This window comes from Amblyomma maculatum, chromosome 7 (assembly GCF_055883805.1).
Source record: "Amblyomma maculatum isolate TAMU_Amacu chromosome 7, ASM5588380v1, whole genome shotgun sequence".
Classification (NCBI taxonomy): Eukaryota; Metazoa; Arthropoda; class Arachnida; order Ixodida; family Ixodidae; genus Amblyomma; species Amblyomma maculatum.
Window position 1 is genome coordinate 27,065,401 of NC_139350.1, and position 12,330 is coordinate 27,077,730.

The 12,330-nt window shown below is 46.3% G+C and overlaps 1 protein-coding gene across 2 annotated transcripts in view; it reads right to left on the bottom strand.

Moving 5' to 3' along the window:
- Cad86C (Cadherin 86C) overlaps nucleotides 1-12,330 on the bottom strand; it is a 120,354-nt gene that overhangs the window by 33,336 nt on the left and 74,688 nt on the right. For both annotated transcript variants that reach the window (XR_014708672.1, XM_084608959.1), the window contains exons 12-16: nucleotides 7,933-8,133; nucleotides 6,137-6,298; nucleotides 3,378-3,542; nucleotides 2,825-2,895; nucleotides 1,329-1,572 (exon numbers count right to left, since the gene is read on the bottom strand). Coding sequence is in view for 1 of the 2 variants with exons in the window: in XM_084608959.1 (XP_084465085.1) it covers nucleotides 1,329-1,572; nucleotides 2,825-2,895; nucleotides 3,378-3,542; nucleotides 6,137-6,298; nucleotides 7,933-8,133 (843 nt within the window). In the remaining variant the exon portion in view is untranslated. The remainder of the gene's footprint in view (nucleotides 1-1,328; nucleotides 1,573-2,824; nucleotides 2,896-3,377; nucleotides 3,543-6,136; nucleotides 6,299-7,932; nucleotides 8,134-12,330) is intronic.

A 12,330-nucleotide genomic window follows, 5' to 3' on the forward strand; every position in this document is an offset into this window, starting at 1 on the left:
CACTGAAATTTCTCACTAGCCCATTAGTTAACTCCGGATGGTTTGAATCTATCCTGAGGCATCAACTAGGAGTCCCTCAACTGCAGTCATGATTCTCGTTTGGACAGTTGAGTATTATACGAATAACCAGCCTCAGGTCTACGCTAAGAGGACCACCCCTCTCTTAATTTTACCACTCCAATGTCATGTGTCGTAGCCGGCAGGATGTCGAATTTCGTAGAGGATGCGCGCAGACAAAGCCGGCATGTCATTCGCTAAGCATCTCTCTCATGCTATAGTCATTACAATAAACCAGCCACTTACTAACGTGACCTACCTGCATCAGTAAGTTCGGGTCTATTGTTTTCGAATGCAGCTTCGCCTACTATATCTGCATGACTCAACGTGAAAAGCAAGAAGCAGCTCGTATTTCATCGGAATGAGAGAACGCTATAAAAAAAGGAAACCCGACCACCCTTGCAATCGCCACTGGTCGTAAAATTGTCTGAGCACAAGAGTGCGTGGCTAGCGTGACTCTCTGCACCACAACAAAGAAAGCTCAGCTAAGGAACGGAGCCTGCTCACGAGCGGCCTGACCAAAGTTTGCTTGTTTTACACTTTTAGTGACCACCATAAAGACTAAATATGGTTAGAAGAATTCAGTGCCGAAGAGCACGTACACTGTGGCTGTTTCGTCCAGTTTGATGCTCATGATAGACCATAAAAAAGACGATATTTCCTGAGGCCATAACCTTACCGCACTAAAAGCACCTTGTGCATGGCATGAAGCCTGCTACATTCGCTTTCCGGCTCACGTAGAGCAAGGGCACTATATATGTAGCGTTTAACACGCAAACTTGTGAGGATATTTCCATGCTGTAGATGCCATGTAACTACGGTTTTCCTTAAATTACAACTGGTAGGCGTACTGCAATCTACACTGCAAATTACGAGCAGTGATGCCTTCATCTTGGCGCCCGGAGGCATCTGTCGTAAGATGGATTTTCTATGACGCGCTTGGTGCATGCGGTATTTGCAGGAACCCTCCCTGTCAACCCGTGACAGTTTTTCTTTTTTGCACTACATGGCGTGACGTGTGCACTTTGGATATAAAGTTGGCACTTCTGTTTGGTTGAAAGGTTTATGAGGGTAAATATAGAAGCAAAATGGCAATTATTACTGATAGCAACTCTAGGACCACGCCACTAGCTCGCGAGACCAACTAGCCCACTCAAGATGTCTTTGTGAGCACTTAAGGTCGTTCTATCGAAACATGGCTCCCGAGAATCTGCCCCCCATAAAGCTTAGTTCCGTCACACTAACACGTCTTCTGCATGGATGCATTCTACCTGGACAATGAGGGGCTCTGCGAAGTCCGCCAAGTCCGCCGTGAGGACGGCGTCGTAGCGCAGCTGCCGGAACGAAGGCGCATTGTCGTTGGCATCGCCCAGGCGCACCAAGAGTTGTGTGGATGCCCTGCGGCCTCCGCCGTCCTGTGCCTCGACAGTGAGGGCGTATTCTGGCACTGACTCGCGGTCGAGGCCTTCGGATGACACCAGCGTCACCTGGCCCGTGTCGGCGTCCAGCTTCAGACTGCACAATAACGCACACGTGACAGCTCAGCTTGCATCAGGGGCCGCCCTGTGTTACCCTGGCTGCCTATCACCCAATGTACTTCTTTTAAATCATTTAATTCAACCTCTCACTGCATTCGACCACAGCTTACTTGCTGAAGGTTAAAAGGCTGAACTTTATTTGAGCTGAGTAGAAAAAAACAACACGATACAACAACAACAACAAAAGAAACCGATGCCTTCCTCCAAACCTAAGTTAATGAAGCCAGTAGGTACAGCATGACATACTTTGATTGTGGAAGCAGCCCGTCTGTATTGAGCCCGTAGCGTAGCAAGAATGCCGGCGATGCCCTCTTCTGGCCCCAGTTATCTAATCTTCCCTCGACGCTTTACGAGAATTCGGATGCTAAGTGAATGGTAACGGATGTCAGCACGAAAGCATACACATGCTCGTGAGGTATTGCAGAATGGTACCCAAATTTCTCGGCGTTAGACAGCATTTACAGCCTGATTTCTTGTGAGTCTAAATTCAGCCAATTTTTGTCGAGAATACGGTTTCTTCCGTCGCCTCTATCCGAGCTTAGATGAAATAAATTTTGCTAAGAAACGAAATCAAATAATGTATGAAGGAACACAAGTAGCCATCATAAACAAGCTAAAAGTTATATGCGTCACCACGCCATCTGTAGACCTTTTTGAAAAAGAGATACAGTCCATCTCAGCATTGATCTGATTTTTGGCATTCGTTAGAATTTCGCTCGCTATGCTTTTTCGCGCCCAATCGTTTATACCTTACTGGTTTTAATTTTGTTTGCATCCTACCTTTATTTCTTCATAATAGGGTTTTGCGCCATCATAACTCTAGTCCTTATGGCTAAGATTTAGGCCGCGTTTCTGTATGCTCATGACACTTTTTGTATTCGCGTATGTTTCGCCAACTCATAGTTTTCTTTTTCGCCTCCACTCATCCAATATTTCAAGCATTGTACTGAATTATTCTCAATGTTTTTACGCGTAGAAGCTGGACCAAGGATCTCATAAAAGTCGAGACACTGCCTAATGAGGCCAAAGTGCCACAAAGCGACCATTTTTGCAGTTATTTAAGGCATCATATTTTAGGAACTTTGAGTTAACCTATGAGACACTAATTCCAAAGTGGATGATCTACAATTCACTATTTATGTAGACTGAAGGGCTGCATGTATTTTGTGTTGCGCAAAGACATCAAACACATCCTTTGGCTCAGTGATGAAATATCAGAGAACACTTACTTTCTTGCGATCGGACCGTTCAGTGATGTGTATTTTATTGTGCCAAAGCTTCCAGTGTCCGGGTCGGTGGCCTGCGTGCATGATAACGTAAGAAATGCATCTTTATCAACCTCAACGTAGCCGCTAACATGTCGAAGATTTGTCGTAAGCATAAGTACCCCGTGGTCAAAAGTTTAGGCACCAGTGTTTTGAATCGCAGAGTCCAATACAAAAAGAATAGAAGGGGGCGAAGGGACGAAGACGAGTATCGTCAGCATCAAGATATGCTAATACTAAATTTGTTTTGGAGCGCGATTCTAATTGGATAAGATGACCTTAGTTATATGACGCCCGCATGGCGACGACAGTGATGACAGTGATGGCGACAGTGACAGTGATGGCGACGAGTAACAGTAGAGTCCGGCGTATGACAAAAGTAACCAAATAAATTATCATCTTTCATTTGAGCCTAGCAAAATTAGAATCTGTGCAAATTAAGTACGTCGTTTGTACTCGGCATTTCATAGCCTCCTTTCTTCCTGACGCTTCCACCATGTCCGCTGTAATTACTCACAGTGACGGCAGCAATGACGGTGCCCGGCCTGGCATCTTCGGCCACAACTACTTCGTACATGTCACTCGTGAACATGGGGGCGTGGTCGTTAGTGTCCACAATGTTTACTCGCACCGCCACGGAAGACGTGAGAGGCTGCACAGCTTCGGTTTCCGCCGCCACGACCTGCAAACAAACCATTTCGAGCATCCCTTTTAGATGTAAGAATTTTGAAATGTTTCGCCAGATTGTTACAATCAAAGGGTTGGGAAACGAAGTAATAATTCGACACGTAGCAATTATTGCTTTTAACCTTTCGTTTGCACTTGCACCGTGTATTTAAGACTCGCAGAGAAAATCAATGGGACATGTTTAGACAATAATTCACGCAACCAAGGCTACAAACGCCCCGAGAGAGGATTGCGGATACCGTATTTTCGCAATTCCAAGCAACCCTCGAATGTAAGCACCCCCTTAATTTCACAAAAAAGTTTTGAAAAAAGTTTGCGTGCAGATCTAAGCATCTTCTTTTTTTGCTAAGAAGAACACGTAGATAAGGCTGCCAGCACACTTGCTCACTCAACTATCGAGCCGGAGTCCTCGGAGTCGTTGAGGTGATGCGGCGTCCTCTGTGCGTTCTCTGGCTGCTTGTGTTGCTGCATTCTAACACTAATCGATAGCTGGCGGCACAGAACGCAAAAAGCCAATCCTAAAGCCACCCCGATAACTTAGCGTGCTATGAGGAAAATTGGCGTTCATTCAGCAGAGATCGACACGTTTCGCAGGGGGACCGCGTTAGTTTGCTTGGTGTCAGCTGTTTGGCGCCCGTAACAAAAGTCCGACTGACTTTGAAGAGGGCTACCACAGCTCGAAGTTCGAGCGAATCGCTTTCGCATTAGCACTAGATGTTTGCCAGGTTTGTTTGTTGTATAAAATTTTATTTCTCGCGCCCAGCTCCTGAAGATGTCGACGCGAAAACTGAAAGGAGGGGGGGGGGGGGGGGGGGGGGAGGGCGGTAATTTAAATTTTACAAATCTAGGCACCCCCTCTCCTACCCCGCCCCCCTTTCGGTATCGCGATCGTGAAAAAAAAGCGTGCTTAGTATCGAGTAATACGGTATATTGATTTACGCAGTGTAATCGCACTATATGCGGCAAACTGCTCTCATAAACCATCTCTCATCGAAAACATAAGGGCGACACTTAAGCTTCGTCTTATGGTATGATGCGACAGCGACCTGTGGCCCTCTGGGGCGTTTCCGCATAGAGAAATCGACGCAAATGTGTAGTTCACTTTGCGAAAACCGCTTTCAACCTTAAAATTCGGCGGCGCCATATTATTTGCATCGACGTATCAGTTCTGGGTGGAGTTCGGTGGCTGCCGAATGCCAGCGCCACAGAATATTTTCCAGCACGTTTTTTACGCGATATCTCAGATTGGAATACTGCGACGGCTCTTCGGCAGAACGAGGCCAATGCGCTATCGCGTAGAAGATGCAATTTTGCATTACAGATGGCACAAAAATGTATTTTGAACATTTCCTGCAACTAGAAGCCTCCTACGTTGAAGGCTTAAATTGAGTAAGAAAGAGAGAGATAGACACTTTTAGCATACAGTGTTTGTATTAACATTACAAGATCGAGTACTGTGAGTCCGCTTACCACCAGTGCGCGCAAGCTGACTGGTGTCGACGCCTCATTCAAGCGCTGAGTTCACGGGAACCTGGTGCCATCGGGCGCCTTCAAGGCGATCAAAACCAATAAGCGCATGTGACTTTCATGGCGGGCATGCTAATGGTACTCCGGTAACGTTAACGGAACCATGGTACACGGTATGCTGAAGGTGCCTGTACTGAACTGCTCTTTTTCAGAGGCAGCGTATACGTAAAGGTACGGAATATCATCACGACATCCGCATATCTTTTTAAAGATCCACATGTTTCGCAGCTGGTTGCCGAGCTTCTTAAAGTCTATTGGCTACTCTGTTGCTCGCCTCACTTGATGACCCTACACCACGCTACTAAACGACCTTGAATGGTTACTCTGACCAACCACGTTGTGCGATGCCTCTCAGAATTCTTTTTCTTGGAGAAACATTTATTCAGTCAGAATATATTGCTGCTTTAATATTAAATTAGTGGCGTTGTATACTGTCGACGGATACAGCTTTGGGGCGTAATGCACACAAGTATGAAAGGAGGTCCTCCAAGTAGTGGTATCCAGGTGGTATCTGAAAACATTCTGGGGTCTTCCACGCGACCGCGGAGCCCGAAATCTTTTTTTTTACATGCAAAACAATTTAATCTCCATATCTACATTTGACATGGGTACTGCATGTTCAAAAAGCTGCCAGAGTCGAAAGAAACATTCTGCAGCTACAAACTGACCCGGAAAGCTGAGATTTTATATGCCTAATGTTGTGTCAGCACAAACGAGGCAGAAGAAAGTAATACGTAAAAGGCGTATGTGAAAACTGCGATAGTCGTAATAGTTGCTGACAAAAAAAAGTTATTTCTATTTAATATCATTCCCATGAATATCAGAGCAAGAAAACTAAACATGGCGAAGATTAATAAAATTGCAAACACAAGTGTTAAGTTCACAACCCCTCCGCCAAATTTAGTTACTCAATTTATTTTGATTCTTCAAGGCTGCGCCATCAAACAAATGATTAAATAATCGACATCAACGAATTGAATTTTGTCTTAAACTACACAATTTCACTTCCTTTTACGTCTCAGTTTTTTCTAAGCTTGGTAGAAACGTTCAGACGACGCTCACCATGAACTCGACGTACTTTGGATTGGCGACCTCGTAATCCAACTTCGAAGAGTCCTGTACCAAGATGGCGAAATCGGCTTCCCGCGACGCCGATTGCGGGTGTATGGAGAAGGTACTTTCCCCTTCTCCTTCGAGGTACAGCCTGAATGTGCTGTTTCTTCCCTGCAAAAAGATTAAAAATATGTGACGCGTAACGCGGGGAGCTGCATCAACCCCTTTAATTTTTTTTTTTTTTCTCATTCATTGTCTTAAGTAAACGTTCCAAAGTGCTGAGCAAGCATTTTGTTGATTGAAGCATTTTCTACTTGTTCTCGCCGGGCTAAGAAGCACTCGTCCCTCCGGACCGCAGTGAAATCAGTGTGCATCCTTAGAATGGTATCACAATTCAGGAAAAGGTGTGCAGCTATATCTGCGCCAAGATTCGATTAGACTGCAACAGGAATGGATGCTAATAACATTACCAAGTTTAGTTGCCGTGAGTATACGCACCGAGCTTTGTAGACAAAATGCACCGAGGAAATAAATGTGGATAGCGTTGTGGGACATTGGTCACACCTTTCCTATTTTATATTTACGGGAGCTCCCGCAAAAGGGCACGCACTCTTTTTTTTTTTTTTTGTACGCAAGCTTGCCATAAGGCATATTATATAAACTCATGTAAATGGTTTTGCGTGAGGAACCGGAGTAGGCTCCCGCTCTTAGCGTTGTCGGTGAGCCATTTAGAAAAGTCCTCTTCCCTTGTTGTGGTTAGTCCCACTTCGCGCAGAACCTGTGTCCTTGATGCCCTTGTCCCTGCACAAGTCCATAGCAGGTGGCGAACATCCACCTCTGCAGCTGGCGTGGAACACGGCACATACCCACGTTGGGGGATTCGCCAAGGTGTAGAGGCATATGCAAGTGAAGTCACTCTTCTTTTACTACTACATCATCTTCGTCTTCCAAGCTGGCACGAATTCCATGAGTAGCCTATCCATCTATATGGTGGCCATGTAAACACGCAGCGAATATTTTGTGCAGGTGAGTTTGGATCTGGATTGTTATTTACGTCAGCGTTTCATGACGCAGGTGAGGTGTCTGCCCACGGAGGGACGAAAAAACAAAAAAGAAACGAGATAGCGACATGGGCAATAGACAAATGAAGATGTAGAATACATTTACGCGTTAAAATTTAGAAGAAGAGTGCCGGAGCAGCAGATGAGAATGCTTCACATGTTTCTGTCTGTTAACAAAAGCTCACAGATGAATACGCGTTGTTTGTAAATTATTAAGAAAAAAGTCATTCCAGATAAACTGAATTAAAGAAGGTATTCCTTGGTACGCTAACATGTCAAGCAGCAATGTTAGCCGAATATTTAATTGGAACAAATCCACTTGAAGGCACAGATGACGCTCACCCTTACCCTTTAAAAGGAGATATGCTTCGCATGGTGCTTACAAGAGAATGCTTCGTTCGAATAATATTTCATCATGATGCGCATTTTTGCTTGTAACCTTACTATCTCAAACAAATGGCTTCAGAAGTATGAAAATGAGGCAACATTGATGGCTCCATAAACTTGTGTTTGGACGATGTGCTCGTGAACACACTTCCCTCTTTTCGACTCGATGGTGGCGACAAGCTCAGGGATCAATTAAAAGAATCAGGGGCCAAAAATAATGGCGATGATGCAAAATGAAGAAGGTTAATAACTGGGCTCTGTGACCACCTTGCCCTCTCGGTATTGAAAGCTTTGAATTTTAATATCGCCACCAGGGAATGTGCGACCCAGCGCACGGGTGCTGATTTCTGGACCCACCTGATCCCGATCGTAGACTTTGGCCAGCACACCAGGGGCCCACTGCACCGCCGTAGAAGGGGCACTGTGCTCAGCCACGTAGCCTACGTACACCTCGCTGGCAAAAGCAGGCGCGTGGTTCTCGCGTGACATAAGCACCACGGCCAGCTGCGTGGAGGCCTCCAGTGCGGGGTACTCGGCCGTGCCAGAGCTCTCCCGTGCCTGGTAGACAAGAAAGGAGAGCATGGTGCAAGTTATTTCTTACCGAAAACTTACCAGCACTAAGAGGGGGGACTCCACTGGCATCGCGTATGTGGCTAACTGGGCTGATGCTTCCTTAGACAGTCATATGAAAAATTAAAAGAAACATATTTACAAATATTTGGGGCGCTGTTTCCTTCAATTTTTTTTGCACAATATTTTGTTCACATTCCCGTCGTTTGCAAGTTTAGTGGTGTTGCGACGCCGCAATTTTGAAAAATGTTCACTGATTCCGTGCTTTAATTTTTTCGCTCCAATAGTTAACTCGTTATGGATCCTCAGAAAGCACTGCTTTATTCTGGCAGCACGGGTGACTTTTGTAACCAGCCGCAAAATGAATTGATTTGGTTTGGTTTGATTTGCTTTAAGGGGCTCTACGTCTCAAAGCGACTCAGGCTATGAGAGACGCTGTATTGGAGGACTCCAGAAGTTTCGACCACCTGGGGTTCTTTAACGAGCACTGACATCACACAGCCCACGGGCGCCTTGCTTTTCGCCTACATCGAAAAGCGGTACGGAAATTTTAAGTAGAATCCTCGTAAAAAAAACTACCAGGAATAGAAAACACAAGACTGGGGCACCAATTACAGCTGTGCTAGTGAATTAAGCCAATGCTCTCAAGAAGAAACGTATAATGTTTGATTGAAATGTGCGCTGCTATACTCTGCGCGAAATGCAATCGCAAGAGACGCCTAACAACCTGTACTCGTTTCTTATAACTTGCCTTGTAAACGTCAGTGTGGTCGATACCAGTTACAAAAACTGCGTCTCGCTGTGATTGCGACTCCGCTTAAAGGTTATAGATAATTTCGCAGGGCCCTTTTATTTTAATGTATAATGTAGTGCATAATGACATTTGGGGAAGAAAATGGTAGCACTCTTAACAAGAGAAAAACAGGTCACTTTGCCAATCTGAAGAGTCAGAAGACGTCCAAGATCCGGGGCAGATTTAGTGCCAAACCTCAGGCCGATGCAAGATAGATAGGAGTGTTTATACCCAGTGCTATACAATCGGTCGCATAGCCGACTCCATTCGCAGCATCTGGGCCACAGCCGGAAGCGCATTGTTTAAATTTGTGATTGTTTATGGTTTGAGAGGCTTAATTGAACATTAAAATTTAATTATAATTTCGACTACCAGTGCCTGCACTAACCTCAAACCCACATGAATGCGCAATTAATGTTAGTAGCAAGTGCATCCGACAGATGGCTGCAGGTGCCAGGCGCAGGCTTCCAAATCGGCACGCGCAGTGGACGCCTCGTGAATCCGGATCGTGGCAGCGTCTCCAAATTGCTTTTCTTGTCAACCAGTGACAGGCAAATTCTCGCCGCTCCAAAGAAGGCACCATATCTTGTGAAAACAGCAGATTACCCTGCCTTAAGTCTTCTTTCTCCACACGGACGCTCTTGGCATGCAGTACTCTCCACTGGTTGAAAAGACCTCAGTTGCGCATGCCCAGCTCACGTTCGCGATAAGCGTATGCGACGGATTGTGGCAGATGTCAAGCACACAGGACGCCCACTTCGCAGCCGGAATTCGCACATCGTGGAAACATTCGCGGTGCCCTATTTAGAAGACATTGCGTTTTTTTCCGACTCATGGGCGGACCATATGGTACATCTAAGAGCTGTACTGAGCCTTTTGCGTCAAGCTGGGCTAACCGTAAAGGCCGAGAAATGTTGCCTGGCAAGGGTGACCGTGGACTACTTGGATCACAATGTAGGTCAAGGGTTCAGGAAACCCAGCGATATTAAGATTTCTGCGGTAGCAGACTACCCGCGGCCAAGCAGAAGACGGAAATTCGGGCATTCTTGGGGCTGACGGGATACTACAATCACTACTTCCCTAACTATTCAGCTTTGGCTAGCCCCCCGACCGACGTTATCCGCAGGACAGAACCGACAAATATAGTCTGGGACGAACAAAAGGAAGCCTCCTTCGTAAACCTGAAGGCTGTGCTGATTAGCCGTCCGGTATTGCGAGCTCCAGACTATGGCCGAGAATTCACGGTCCAGTGTGATGCCAGTGATCGAGAGTTAGGTGCTGTTCTCTGCCAGAGAGATGGCGACGGTAATGAGCACCCCGTGCTCTACCTGAGCAGAAAACTGAGCTCTAGAGAGAGGGCTTATTGCGCGTTAGAGAAAGAGTGCGCTTGCATTGTATGGGCCATTCAAATATTGCAGTGCTATCTTGGAGGGGCCAAATTCACCGTAGAGACTGACCATTGTCCCCTGGCTTGGCTGTAAACTGCGACATCGAAGAACAGTCGCCTTCTGAGGTGGAGCTTGATTTTACAGCAGTACAATTTTGAACTAAGATACAAGAAGTTGAAGTTAAATGGGAATGCGGACTTGCTTAGCCGCTGTTTCTAAGCGGTCCGAGGTGCTCCTCACCATGTATCCAAATTGATACTCAGGTTTTTTTTTTCGTGCGCTTGTATATATGTGGCTATGTAAAGCAGCACGTTTGGTTTTCTAGGCATACGTGGGTCCTGCGTCTTGAGTGCGGGCTTTTCTCGGACAACGATGGCAGTTTTCTTTTGACCTGGTCTCGTCAGACGGGAGTCGAGTGCTTGCTTAGACATGTGGTTGAGTTTCAGAGACAGCTCAAGCAATTTGGCCCACGACTATCAAGACAACGCGACAAGCGACAGCGAGCTTCAAGCGTTCATGTGCAGGCCATTAAGTCGTCTCTTCATGCAGCAGCTGCGACTGCTGCCCTCCGTGACTCTTCTGGCGGGGTAGAAGGCTGTTGTGACCGTGCATGGTCCGCGCTTGCGCGCACTATTGTGCGCCTGTGGGCATGGTATTGATATGTGCTGTTTGTGCAAGGGCTCTAAGTGAGCGTGTTCACATGAATCTTTTTGTGTGAGCATGCTTTGCTTTGTCGTGACCCTACAACTGCCAAGTTGGTCCTGTCAAGGGAACGTCAAGAAAAATACAAAGAAACGTCGCCCTGTGAGAAATAAGCGGAAGTGCTTTTGTTCAACTGTTCACCCTTCCCGTCGAGGCGCGCTATTGTCCAGTGAGGAATGCCTATTGTCCAAAGGAGACGATCGGAGTGACACGTCCGCTGACGTACAGGAGATGAGAGGAGCAGGAGGATTACGGCCATTACAGGTTTCCCGTGAATGCAGGAAAGAGTTGCAATTGCCGGAAAGGGTCAATGCTGGGAGCAGTATTCGTAGCGCGCACGTACACTTGGGTTTCTGAGAAGGAAATCCACTTGCCGGAACCAACATAGCGGATCTTTGCAGAAGAATCGAAATTTACCTCCTCGCCGTTCCCAAACTCTACCCGACAACAAGTGACCACGCCCGAAGAAACAATATTGGACCAGTCAGTGCATCATACCATCAGTGCAGTGATGTGTTCGATTGGTTGCCGATATCTGAGGGGTGTGCCCTGGAACTGATTGGTCAGCATCTTCAGAGAGGGGCTGGACATAGGGGATTTAAGGACGTTGCAGAGCACGAAATGACGCTCTGAGCCCTGGGTAAACGGCTCATCCAGACGCCTCTCGCTATGAACTCTTAACGCTTGCCATTTTGCTGATATACCCTTTTTTTCATGTAAATAAGTTTTCTCAAAGTGCCAATAAACCTGCTTGTATATAATTTACCAACTTCGAAGATTCAATCATTCATCAACCCGGAGTCTCTGCACGCTACCAAGTGAATGCCGGGTCGACTCAGTCCCAGCGTCATGACAGCCTTCACATTCACTTTCCCTTCATTCGCTGTTTTAAGAACGGGAGCGTCTATAAGATCCAGTTGCAAGGAGGCCCTCCTGTCTTCTGGATGTTTCCTTTTAAGCATTTCAATATTCTTGCCGTCCATCAAGGAGCAATAGGTTTTGTGCCATTAGACAAGTGTTTGCTTTGGAAAAGTTGGTCATTCTTTACTGATTTGTGTGAATATTTTTACCTACGTGAGCAATAAGTAACGTTCCTTCAAAAAGACGAACTTTAGACTTGTAGAACTGGCGAAATAAACAGTGGGAAAGGCTAAATTGTGAACTATTCCACAGCGCCGTACCTCCTTTCGGTAAAAGCTGCCACAGTCACTCTGTCAACCGTGCTAAACCTATTACGCCGCTAACTGCTCGGAGCTGGTCGTGACGGGCAATATCGTGGTACGGGCACTCCTAAAGCCCCTA